This window comes from Populus trichocarpa, chromosome 2, assembly GCF_000002775.5.
Source record: "Populus trichocarpa isolate Nisqually-1 chromosome 2, P.trichocarpa_v4.1, whole genome shotgun sequence".
NCBI classification, from domain to species: Eukaryota; Viridiplantae; Streptophyta; class Magnoliopsida; order Malpighiales; family Salicaceae; genus Populus; species Populus trichocarpa.
This window is the reverse complement of record NC_037286.2, coordinates 9,566,710-9,580,290: the sequence shown is the minus strand read 5'-3', so window position 1 is coordinate 9,580,290 and position 13,581 is coordinate 9,566,710. Positions and strand designations below refer to the sequence as shown.

At 32.9% G+C, this 13,581-nt stretch overlaps 2 protein-coding genes across 2 annotated transcripts; both read right to left on the bottom strand.

The window, feature by feature from the left end:
* Window positions 1-1,638: 1,638 nt before the first annotated feature.
* Window positions 1,639-5,686, bottom strand: LOC7462883 (uncharacterized). The gene is made up of 5 exons (XM_024594240.2): window positions 5,584-5,686; window positions 5,152-5,492; window positions 4,817-5,012; window positions 4,112-4,243; window positions 1,639-2,139 (listed from the first exon to the last, which is right to left on the bottom strand). The coding sequence occupies exons 2-5, from the start codon at window positions 5,448-5,450 to the stop codon at window positions 2,017-2,019; spliced, it is 750 nt and encodes a 249-aa protein (XP_024450008.1). The 5' UTR covers window positions 5,451-5,492; window positions 5,584-5,686; the 3' UTR covers window positions 1,639-2,016.
* A 4,115-nt stretch (window positions 5,687-9,801) lies between these two features.
* LOC7462882 (cold-regulated protein 27) lies at window positions 9,802-12,733 on the bottom strand. The gene is made up of 5 exons (XM_002301147.4): window positions 12,524-12,733; window positions 11,660-11,857; window positions 11,227-11,524; window positions 10,367-10,479; window positions 9,802-10,257 (listed from the first exon to the last, which is right to left on the bottom strand). The coding sequence occupies exons 1-5, from the start codon at window positions 12,620-12,622 to the stop codon at window positions 10,192-10,194; spliced, it is 774 nt and encodes a 257-aa protein (XP_002301183.2). The 5' UTR covers window positions 12,623-12,733; the 3' UTR covers window positions 9,802-10,191.
* Between the last annotated feature and the right edge of the window lie 848 nt (window positions 12,734-13,581).

The following is a 13,581-nucleotide window of genomic DNA, read 5'->3' as shown; positions in this document are numbered from 1 at the left end:
TTAATATCGGGATATATAATCATCAGCATTCACCCAGATAGAGAGGACCTACCATGATCTTTCAGTATGCCACGTCACAATTTCCAGCTGGAGGATCCCGGAAAGTAGATGAATTATTGGAATGCGGATACCACAAGGTAAAAGGGAATCTAACGACATTTATCACCATATGGCATGGTCTCGAGATCATGACAGCTCTTACTGCTTCCACTAAGACCTCCATCATATGCATGGTGAAGGTGGGCTCATCATCATCATCATCATCGAATGATTACCTTCTCGGTGTATGAAGTAGATTGCCCTACTCTATAAAACGAGAACATTGCTCGTGTTTTAATGGAAATGAGGCAGTACTGGCTGGTGAGGGTGAACACGAGGGTGAGGATGTTAGCAAAAGCTCGACACCATTATGAATGATGGGGCAAGAGCATGGTTGTTTGGTTCCAGTCCGAGATCGTGCAGATTGATGACACCAAGGAAATGGTGAAGCCATCATTTGATGAGGGAGTGCTTTCCTTTCCGAGTGTGGAACCCGTCAAGATATTTGGCCACCATGCACTCCTTTTCCATTATCCTCCACTCCCAATCCTGACATGTCATTTTCATGAATTGATATTTATATTTAGTCTGTCATCCATTACTGCAACTCTCTCCCGCAGCCGCTCTTTCAGTTCTCTTCCAATCCTCTCATCACAGATTTTGAGGAGAGGGTAACCACCTTCCGAGCAAAAGAAATTTGTTCATTATAAGCTCTATGGAACTCTTATAATTCAATTTAATTTTAAGGGTTAAATATATTTTTTAGTTTAAAATCTTTTTAAGTGTATTTATTTGAATTCCAAATAAAATTTAATTGCTAAAAAATAACCAAAAACAAATCAGAGAAGAGACACCCTCTTATTTGCTATCCTTTTGGAATTGACATTAAAAATATTATTTCAAAATACCCTTAATGCAAACTTGATTTCTTACAAAACTCTTCACTGTCTCTTTCCCTCATTTTCTAACACTTTCTTTCGCATAGTGGGATTACTGTAGAAAATATATAGGCTAATGTCTAAAAAATTTTGAGCTGGGTTCCTTTGACCAAATTGTAAATTGTAACAAATGATTTATGTAACAAAAATGAATTATAAATTAAACTCAAAATAGTTAATATTGCTAATTCAATTTATTTTTACAGTATTCCAAACACTTGAATTGAATTTAATTTTGTGGTATGAGAATTGTAATAGATTATGAATTGAATTTAATTTTGGTTCCAAACATATTAATGTTTTAGCTCTTTCCGTTCCTTGGATCAAGCCCAGAAAAACTTCTCAAAAACCTTGGGCCAACGTACGAGCAGTAACCATTCGGACCTTCAATGGCTTCATACTTGCCAACTTTCCAGCTTCAGAATCGGTTTAAAATCCATCACTGTAATTGTTAAACCCAACAATTAATCGACATTAATGACCCTTGTTTACCTGGACATATAAACTTGCATATGAAGACATAACAACAGCTAGCAGCCTTGAAACAATGCACGAATGATCAAAGGCTGATTTGAGTTGCTAGGGCAAGCATGAAGTCGTGAGCTAAACAATGCACGTATGATCAAAGGTTGCTGTCTACCAAGAGGGGTGGGAAGTATAATTGAGGAACTGAGGCCCAATCAAGTAAGAATCCAGTTACAGTTATTGCTCAAGTTTACCTAAACAACGAGATTCCATATCTAGATATTGATACAGAACTCGTCTTCGTATAGGTGGTATTTTAACTTGGCAATTAAATAAAAAAAAACATGCATTTATGGGTATTCGAAACTAAAAAAGGCCTAATTAAAATGTGAGTAAAGTAAACAAGGGAAAGCCTAATGGGGCTAAGGTTGACAAAAAGCTTTGAATGACGATCAATAAAGAGATCAGTGTTCCGTGGAGGGCAGAGCGCATGACGGGAATGTTAATTTGATCCTCGAGAGTATTTTCATATGAGCTCCACGTCCAGCATTAGACCATGCTTTATAAGAAACTTTTATGCCTTCTCTCCGTAGGATTTCTCAAGGACTGAGACCCCTGGTCCATATATCAATCGGCAGCGCTCATCGAACGAACCAACCAGTCGGGAGACTACCTCCTTGAAAAACATGGATGCCACCTGTCAAACAAAGCCCTCACTAAATCAAGATATACCAGATTTTGTAAAACAATCTTGAAGCCTCAAGCATACTACAGATATTCTTTCCATGAGAAATATATGAGTGCTGACATGGTAAAATTATGCTGGTGACTGAATTTTGAGCTATGAGAAGATGACTAATCCAGAGTTACAGCAAGTCACCACTACCCCCACCTATCCCAATTTAGGTTGGCCTTTTTCAATGACATTTAAAACTTATAAATCTGAAATGGCCCATCACTACTACCACAGTGATCCCAATCTACAACTTATAGGCTGAGACTTTGAATTGTCATTCCAAAACAAAAGGTTTTGGCAATCCAGAATTTTCCTCCAATCTTTTCACCTGTCTTTTCAAGGCAACACAATCCTGGTGCGAATTACACCCAGCCCATCATACCATAAATCCATTCATATAACAACTCCATCATCCCATTCTGATGTAGTGTAACTAGAACTAGGAGGAGGCTAGAGAACGACGATGATAAAAGCAGCTCCTTCCCTCCATCTGCTTTGTTTGTTTGAGCTATATATGTAGTTTGTGCTTTATTTCATAAAAGAAAATACCTTTTCTTTTTTTTTTGAAAAAAAGGCCAAATAAAAAACAGACAGTTAATTTTGCAGGCTACATTCATCCTTTGATCATTGTAATCAATTGTGTCCAAACTACAAACATGGACAAGAGCCAAGTGTAACGTTCATAGGAGAGTGAACAGTTTTTTTCTCATCCAGCTACATTTCCACTTTTCAATTTCAGGTTAGAAATGTTCTTCAAACCATTATGAAAGTGCTATTGTCAATCTACAAATTTACAATTTTTTCCTCAAAACTAGCACAACAAATCGCCCCCCTTCTCATATTTTTCATGCCAACCAATTTAATATTTTCAATTGGCAAAATTAGGCTTCTTAAGTGACTGTGACTAACTGTACCAGGTATGTTAACCAGGGAGGATAGATTTCCTATTCAAGTGTTTGAGACCCATAGGAGAAATTACTAAAGACAGAATGATGCAATAAATACCTTTTCATATCAAACTGTGTCTTCATTTATCAAATTGCAAGTCTACTCAGCAACTACAGTTTACAAACTAAAACAATAGGCTCGTTGGGACTTCTGAAATGTTTGGCCCCTCTTTGAAGAGCAAGTATGCTAATGCTTTTGGAATTTCTATATACACACATCATAGAAGCACAATAGATTGGAGTTTCATGTGAACTAAATTACTTTATTTTTAATTGGTGCATTTAACTTTGTTCAAAGAAATATATGCTTCTGAAAAGATTGATAACTCATTCACACAACTGACAACTACAAAATCACAGAGTAAAGCTCTTACAGGAAAGTGGACACTGTTTTCATCCAATTTTGTGTCCACTTTCCAGTTTCACTTCAGAATAATGCCCTCAAAAGATATTCAAAATGTTATTCTACATTATTCTTTTTGAGATTTTAATTTAAACATCACTTATAAGCATAAATCAGGCATCATGAAGTTAGATATCAGTCACATTACAAGTGAGAATATTGGTGTTGACAAGGGGCATGGAGTTATTTTTGCATTCAGCATGCATGTGTAGTTTGATTGTTTTTTGATAGCATGCCACCTTATCCCACTTCAAATTGTAACTTTTCTATCAGTAATTAGTTTCTAATCCATTTTCAATATCTTTCAAAAGTGCCAATCAAGTTTATGCCTTGATAAAATGTCTAGTAAAAGTGTAAGCCAAACTGCAAGATGTCGCGTGCCTCTTTTAAATTTCAAATGGAGCAATTCCGCATTTTTCATTTATTTAGTAACTTTTCTGCTAGCAAAAAACAAATACGTCATAAAAAGTATGTATATAATCATTTGCACAATGAGTGGTGAATGAAACATGCAAGAGAAGCATGTATTCAACTTCATAATTTCAAATTAAAACTAACAAATTCAAGAAAATAAGATCTTTACCTGTCTGTAAAGTGGTGACTGGAATTTGAAGTCCACTAAAAAATAAAGTTCACAAGATCCTGGAACTGGCCCCGGATTGAATTCCCAAATATTTATCAAATGGTCAAAGAGGTTACTCTCTGATGAAGTTGTCTGGAAGTAAAGGACAGTCAAAAGTAACATTATCAACAAAAAAAAAAACTTGAAAACAAATGATAGTAGCAACTTTAGTCTGAGAATAAGAAAAAAAACAAAATATTCAATTGCAAGTATAAGAACTAACTCGGGTATTTAATACAGCAACTTTTCCGCACTAAAGACTTCCTGAACTGGCAGCAACTTCTTACTAAATAGGTGAGTGGTATGAGAATTGCCCTCGAGATTTTAATTCAAGTGTCTCAAAAAGCAAGCAGCGTAAAAACTACCGCAAGTTTGCTTATAATCAATACATGTATTAGAGACATTTGTTCAATCAAATTTATTTGATGACAACATTGCTGCCTAATTTTGAACATTGATTTTCAACTTGCTTTTTCTCCTTCATAAGGGCAAATTTCTGTTTTTTTTTATTTTGTATACCTCCTTTTACCTGCAAGTCTGAACTTCAATGCCAAAAAGAGCCACTAAAATTTCAGCCACACTCCTTGATGGAATCCACAATTAGCATTCTCATTCGGAGACATGTAATTAGATGCAAATCTCACACCAAGAAGCAGATGTGTTTACCTTGAGAAACTTCGGTCTATTTAATTCTACATGAGAAACATAGCTCTCGACGAGAAACTTAAAACCAATCTCCAACTCCGCATCAAATGATCCATCTGGGTACTGTTTCAGTATCTCCGACCGCTGACACCACGGTACAAACCCATGATACAGATCAACGGCAGCAACCACATCAAATAACTGCTCCGGAGAATACCTAAATTCCACAAAAATAACACAGCAAAACAGCTCAATCATAAAAAACAAAAAAAAAACTAATTTCTGAATTTGCATTGCAGTATTAAAATCCTCAAGGTAATACAATAGGAGTTAGTAAAATGAAATAACTAAATTACCCCAACACGCGCCTCTCTTCGTAAACCTTCGATAAAACACTACCTTCTTCACCGTCACCGCAGCCAAGAAACCCTCGTTTTATAGTAGTGTTATTATACAAATTTCCTGATGCGAGATCAAAATCTTTCCGGTTATTGTAAGTTCCTCTACTAATTGATGGATTCAAGATACCGGCAAGGCTACTCAAGCATCGAGTTTGATCGAATTTGTGGCTATTGTGATTTATTGCGGACCTGAAGAGATGTTTCCATACATTTTCACGGGTTATTAAGGAACGGATTGCTTTCGAGGTTGACATTGTAAATATAGGTGAATGTTGATTTTGGATGAATGAAAATCACTGCAAAAAATGGGAGAAAATTGAATGAGATAGGGACGAATTGAAACCCTAGAATTTTGGGGTGAAGAAGAAGAAAGGACAGGGAGCGTACATTATTAAAAGACCACAAAATAATTTATTTCCACAGCGAAGGGCGCCAATTTGGACAGCAACGCGAGACCGATGGACGGATGGAGGATTGGATGTGCGTATAATAAGTTGGTTTTTATAATCACAATATATTGGTATATTCATGTTAAACGTGATTAATTTGATAATATAATAAAAATTAAAGCAATAATAATAAAGATAAATTAAAAGAATATTTTCCCATGTAAAATTAGATTAACATGCAAAATTTATTATCTAGAGAATAAAATCAAGATAGCCCCGTGTAAGAATGGAATTGTGAAAATCAATTATAAAACAATAAAAAACAATTAAATCAAACAGGTTAAATTTTTCAAGCCTATAATCTGAAAGGTTAACAAAATCCTGATTAAAAAAATATTGAGATATAAAAAAAATAAAAAAAATTCAAATAAAAAAAGAATTAAAAACAAAACAAGTAGGAATAAAAAATAAAAATTAAATTTGATATAGAATAAAATGAACTAAAATATCAAGGGTGCAATTGAAAAAAAATTAATTAAAAGAATTATATAAGATATTGAGGGATGCAATTGAAAAGATAATTTAATTAAGAGAATGATTAAAAAACTAACAATTAAAATAATGGGAAGCATATCTAAAAGTTGAAAAAAACAAATGAGGGTTAAATTAAAGAAAAAATTAATTCCATGGGTTATTTAAAAAAAAACAGCAATAAAAAAATAAGAATCATATCTAAAAAAAAAATCAAAAAACTGCTTTAAAAGTAAGTAGGGAAAGACTCTAAAACTGACGGGGAGATGAAAGAATGAAGGGGAAAAAAAAGAAATGGCCACTCGCACAAAATTTAACATATTTTTACCACATGTACCACCCGGTAATGGAGGTATTGCCGTGAGGATTTAAAATGTCATTGTGGAAGCTAGAGTTTAGCCACCAGACAGCTTTACAAGTATCGTTCAAAGACTACAGGAACACCTAAATACAACCGTTTTTTCAGATAAAATAATATTTTATATATGCCAAATATTAAATTGTTCTTATTCAAACTCGATAATTATTAAAAAAAAAAAAAAAACAAGAACACCCTTTACCCAAAGTAAAGACAATTATAATTCAAGAGTATTTTAATAATTTTACTGTGCAACTATAAAAAAAAAAAAAAAGTTGAAAGTACCCCTACCCGCCAGTGTTTAAGTTTTTGCCTCTAATGGCATGTCAGTAATTTCACTATGCAGATAACAGCAAGAAAGTTATTATACCCCTGCTTTCAAGATCTCATGTTATGTTTATAGGGATAAAATCATCATTTAACTATTATAATTTACTTGTCAGCGTTTAAGTTTTTGCCTCCAGTGGTATGTTAGTAATTTTATTATACAGATAACAACAAAAAGATTATTATACCCCCGCTTCCAATACGAAGTATGTTATGTTTACAGGGATAAAATCATCATTTAACTATTATAACCTACAATAATAACGAGTTTATGTGCACAATCATAAATGCAAATTAAAATAAGTAACCCTTTTAGTTTCTTTTGATAACAGATTGTGTGTGTGTGTGTGTGTGTGTGTGTGTGGAAGGTTTATAAATTTACGAGATAAAAATGTAACAAATCTAGACTCTCTTTTTTTCACGGTTGGATGTTTTATTTTTTATCAATTTAAGTTAGTCATTTGTCAGTAAAGTTCTTTGTCAAATCTCTCATGTTAGGTCCTCAGTGATGTGTCCATTAAATGATTATTTTACGTACTAGGTTAGAGAACCATGCTACATGGTGGATCAAGTAATAAAAAAAATTTACCTTCACAAAAAAAAAAAATATATATATATATATATAAAGTTTGTAGAGAATTATTTGGGTATTTTTATTCAATCTAACTTAATGGATCAATTTTAAAATTTTTTGATTTGATTTTTTTGTTTAAACTAAGTTTAAAATTAAACTATATAGAAGTTGTCCCAACTTTAATTAGTCAACTTGCTTGATCAAAAGATATTTCAATCGACTAGCAAGATAAAAATAAGAATGAATTTTAGAAAAAATAATGAAATTAACATAAAAAAACCTTTTATGACTCAACTTATTGTCTAGCATGGGTTTAAAATTAAAATGTGTTTGAATCGTTTTGACTTGACCTTGTCGACGTAGTTGATCCAAAGACAACCTAGTCGACTAATAAGAAAAAACCAAGAACAAAATCAGCAAAAAAAACCCTCCTAGCTCGACTCATTACTTTGCTCGGATTTAAAGTTAAATTATATGGGAATAATCATAACGTGGCCCAATCAATTTAACCGTCCAAAAACAACTGAATAACTATTAAAAAAAGTCTAAAAATAAGATTGAGAAAACAAAAAACAAAATTTAAATTAAAAAATAAAGGAAAATAAAAAGAATGAGGAACTGAATTATTATTTTTAAAAAATAAAAAAAGAAGCTTCACTGATAATTTGTGTGTGTGTGATAATTTCTTCAAAGCAGTTTTTTAATTTGTTTTTCCATCATGTTTGGTCAATTTTCTTTTGATTATTATTTGTTTTTTTTAATAATCTTTAAAGCTATATTTTTTTTTAATTTTATCATTCTTTAATTTTTTTATATGTCAAATCCAGTCCTTGTTTTTTTTGTTTTATTTGAGATAATTTTTAAAATTATTATTTTTTTATAATTTTATCGTCTTCATTTTTTTTAATTGCTATTTTTTTACATCGGAAAGGAATTTCAATTGATATTTTTTTTTTCAATTTCATCTATCAATATTAAATTAGTCAAAGATTAACTTCTTAATTGAGCCCGATGGTAGGATTTCACATGTTGTGAGTATGAGAGATTAACCCGGATTTTAGAGATTCACTAGGATTTGCATGTTTTTTTATTTTTATTTTTTTAAACTCATATTTTTTTAATTTCATCATTCGTTGTTTATGTAGTTGGAGATTGGCTCCATTATTATTTTTATTTGCTTTCTATATAATTTTTCATTGTTTTAAAAATAACTTGAGTTATCTTGAGTCTTTTTATTTATTGTTCTTTGTTAAATTTAGCTTTTTTATAAGATTTTTTTTTGAATTAAATCAAATTAATTGATTAAATATAAATATGAAATGCTCACTTCATGAAAAATTTATGATATTGAGGGAGTAGCTAATAATATCTTATTAGTTACTTCCTGAGACTACCATGAGAAAAGAGACAGATAAAAATAAAAGAAAGAAAATAAAACTCATACATGTTGAAAGTGATAAAATATATCCAACTAAGATTTTTATCTTCTACTTGTATTTTTTTTTTTAAATGAGCCTAAGGAGTAACTAATATAGAATGTCACTAGTTACTCCACGAACACCATAAAATTTCTCAATCACTTCATGATATCTTTCTTTGTTTTCTTTCCTGGTCGTGGCTCTAATGGTGCATGCAATTTTCTTCAGTGTCATCATATAACCTTTCACAGTGACGTTAAAACCTTCCTGATTAACTCCTTTTGATGTCTTTTTTTTTTAGGTATGATATTAAAAGTTTATTTTTTATAGTTACTTGTTGCTAGTTTTTTTATTGCGTTATTTACTGTAGATATTTTTTAAAATTATATTATTAAATTAACTGAATTTATTGAACCCATTTAAATCAATAACTCATTACCCGGGTCTTAATTTTTTTTTGTTTTTTTTAAACATCGGTGTTACTTGATTTTTTTTTCATATCCAAAAATATATTTAAAAAAAGCTAACCTAACCTGCAGTATAGTATAAATCACTTATCTAGAACAAACTAAATTTTTTTCATAATGTGAGAGACCATATTTATAACATGCACACATTCCTTTTTTACAATAATTGTTTGTTAACCAACTCGCAGCAGATATTATATATGGGACCAAAGATATGGACTTCAAAACCAGCGAAAAAAGAGAAGTCATCGTTCATAGTGAAACCCCCTGATCATGAAAATGTTTATTGGGCTTGTGAATATATACTAAGGTCTTTAAGTTCGAGCCCAGCAGGGAAGCAAAATCAGGTTAAAAGACTTCATTTTTTTTATGTTCAATGTAGCTGTATAAAACTTTCGATGTATGCATAGTATCAACCCGCCAACTGTTTTAAATTACTAAAAAAAAAAAAAGAACTGTCTTAAATTAGCTCAGGCATCGGTTGCATGGAAAGAAATATTTTCAAATGAGATAACCTTCTTAGTTACCCAAACTCAATACCTACTGAATAGCTGTGCTTCAATAACTATCATCATTGCTTACACACAAACCTTAATTGTACTACAAAATCTGTTGACTTATGTCAACATATGAAGCAACCGACATGCAACATAAACAGTTGCCACAACCATATAAAAGGTTATAAGCAGATAAAGGATTAGTAGCCCTCCGTAACAGAGCATCCCCCCACCTCCTCCCTGTCTTTGTAGCATCAAATAATGCCAGCTATTCGTTGAGGTAACCATGTTAAGAAATGCCTCGCCGCATCTCCTCCCCCCCCCCCCCCCCCCATTCAAAAGAAAAGGAAAAAAAAAATGCTTGTCCAGTCACTTCAAGGGTTAGAAAATTAGTCACACAAGCCAGCGACTTTCAGATCAGTATTGCAAGTCCTTTATTTAGCTGCAGAAATACACTCAGTAACCTCTTCTTCCACAGGAGTCTTGCTGTGGGGAACAACCTGTAAAAGCAGTTAATGAGGGGGGCTAAACTGAGACTACAATGCTGAAATTATGCTCTGACCTAGAGTCCAAATGAAAGGGTGCTGCTCAACCAAATTTAGAGATTACCTGGTCACTACTCGAAGGATCAGTTTTCAGAGTTTTCAACCTTTTTGAGCTGAAAGAACTGCTTGCACTTTCACTTTCGATGTCTTCGTCAACAAAGTTCTGGCCTGACATCTCTACAAGAATAATGAAGATGCCGCTCAGTTTGATAGCAGAAGAAGATGTTTAAAGCATCCAATCGTTTTGTATTCTTTCTCCTGAAGCATTAGCACTTGAAACATTTTTCAGGACGCCTAAGCATGGATAGCCACAAGGAACTAGGACTACCATGTTTATATAACTAAACAAATCCGTTCACTTTTTCCATAGTTAGAACAAATGCAGTACGGAAATTACTCTCCACATTTTAGTTCTTCTTCTTCTTCTTCTTTTAATTCACTAATTTAATGCACAATAGAAACTACTTTCTCGACTCTCAAATCCCCAGACTCCCCTATTTTTACCCATACAAAGTTTCTTTTGTTCAAATTCTTTGTAACACACTACTGTAATAGTATTTTCGGAAACACTTAGATTCCAGGAAAAATTTTGTTCTGCCAGCCTTCATCTCTACATATCTGCATGCGTGAGAGTATATAGAACGATAAATTATCCCAGCCCTACAATTCATATATCACCGTACTTGACAGAGTGATGTGGAAGAAGGGGCGTGACGATCCTGCCGATTTAATTTAAATATCCAACAGTAAATGATCAAGGAATCAACTAACAGAATTCATAGAAAACATGTATGAATTCTCAGTCTTCCCTAATCTTTTATTGTTGCAGTAGTTGTAGATATGGAGGAAAGAAGGAAAAGCATTGCAATGCAGAGCAGAAAAGGAGAATCTTTAAGGAAACACAGCAAACATAATTAAGAGCACCTGTGTTGCTTTCAACGAAATCACGATGACATGAAAAAGAGTTGCCAAAATGAGAAAGTTTTGAATTAGTTGCTGGACAGCAGAGAACTGCTTTCTTCCACTTTAAATTGATTCCTCGACTTTGGATAGCACATTCTTGAAGAGCAGGAGATGTTGCACCTTCTGGTTTTCTTGCAGGCGTAAATTGTTGAATCCATGGGCTTGTTAAATACCCACGGGAGTCCTTCGCTGAGCTTAGTTGAGATTCATGTCTTCGAAAATTGATTTTCTGCCAGCCGCCACGTCGAAGAACCTTAAACTGGAATAAATTTGAAATGAGGACAAAACAGAAGAAGAAACACTTACCAAGACAAAACATAGGCAATCGCAAACACACAGAAACAATAGCAAAAGGGAAGAGCACCAAAGCTAACAGAAGAGATTAGTTTCGAACCTGGCCAGAAGGTCTACAGGTGCTACAATTGACTTCCCCAGACAAGTTTGGAACTGGCCTCCCCTTCTGGGAACGCCAACCAAGAAGATCTATCGAATTGTATAATTGATTAACAAATGAAGCCTCCATGGATTTAAGATAAAGTTTGTGCTTCTCATCTGTCCATTCTGAAGACATGGATTCTATCATCGGTGAATCCTGACATGTATAGTTAACATTATAATTAGAATTAGAATCATTGAAAAGTAAAAAGAAAAAGAAAAAGAAAGGATCGTTTAATTCCCATGTATGATGTTCTTCATTTAATCTTGTGGTAAGAAAATATCCTCACGAGCTGCCAACAGATTGTTATTTAAACAATTGAACCATCTTCCTTCTTAGGTTGAAGGAACAAAACAAGCAATAATAACTTCCACAGAAATCAACAGATCATGAAACCTACTTTCTTAGCACAATTTCCTTAAAAACAATCACAACTTTTATATTTTATTTTTTCAAGGATAAAAAGCAAAGATCTTATGTCGTAATAATCAAATGATTTTTTAACTCAACATTCATGATTATAAGAATTAAGGACATCAGAACCATATATCGGTGAATCACAAACATAATGAAAAGAGTGTTAAAAAACAAACAAACATATATATATTCTTTGCGATTTTAAATATTGAAAGAAAAAAAATTAATGTTGCTTTACAGTTTATAAGCTAGAAAAAGAAAAAGAAATCATACACACACTGCTATATTGGCTCTTCAAAATAAGAAAAAAGTAAATAAAAAAGGTATCAAAACTGCGCTAAGAATCAACAAAAAAAGCAGGCAAAAACAAATAAATTTGCAACAGCAAATCCAAGAAGACAGTACCTGTAATTGAGCCAACTCGACTGACTCGTGACCAGTTAACCCAGACGTTTCTGATCTCGTTCGACTTTCACTTTCTCTATAACCATCCATATACAGCATAAAATAATAACTTCACAAAATTAAAGGATTAGATTTTCAGATTCAGAGAAACTTAAGGGGAAAGAAGTTGAGGGAGAGAGAGAGAAAGGGAAACGTGAAGAATGAGAAGTGGGAGTTGGGACAAAAGAACGTTACAGTTGTCACCGCTTTTACACGTGTCATGGAGCCATCACATGCCACGTCAGTAATGCAGACTAGTTAGCGCGAAGGCAGAGGCAGATATTTTTTTTTTTATTCCAGTGTCGAAAATATCTTCTTCTCTTTAGTCTGTCTTGACCTTTCAGATGCGTTAAGGTTATTACGTGGCGCTCGCGACTGTGACCTATGATATTTTCAGCCATCGTTTTTTTTTTTGTTTTTTTTTTTTAAACTCCGGCGGTTGCAATTATTTATCAGCACTGTCTCTCTCTCTCTCTCTCTAATCCTTAACTCCCGCTTCCCGCGCATGTTCTTACTTTACGGCATCGTTTTGCCTCTCTTCTCGGGATTTTTGCATATTCAATGCACACGTTGTTGTTTTTATGCTCGTTTTTCTATTTACCAGCATGAGATTTCGGGTTCATTTTTTTTTTCTGATATATTATATATGTGATATATGGTTGAAGTAAGTTGCTGTATGAAAGTTTCTCCTCTTTCTATGAGCAATGCATGTTCATAAAACTAAAATAAAAAATTATTAATTTATTATATTCAATGCAAAATTAACGTCTCGGATGATTTTTGTTTTTTTTTGGCTGAAACTTGCAAAGGAAGATTCCTAATAACATTAATAATTCCTAAAACACCCTAGGAAATCATTAAAAAAAACTAAAAATCAAACCAAATAAAAGTATTTTTACATGCAATATTGATCTACTTTTCTTAAATCTGGTTAAAGAGAAAACTATCTCAATTGAATCTCTTATTTTCAAAATTAATCTATTCTTACTAATATAATTTTTTTTATAAGATCGATTAAA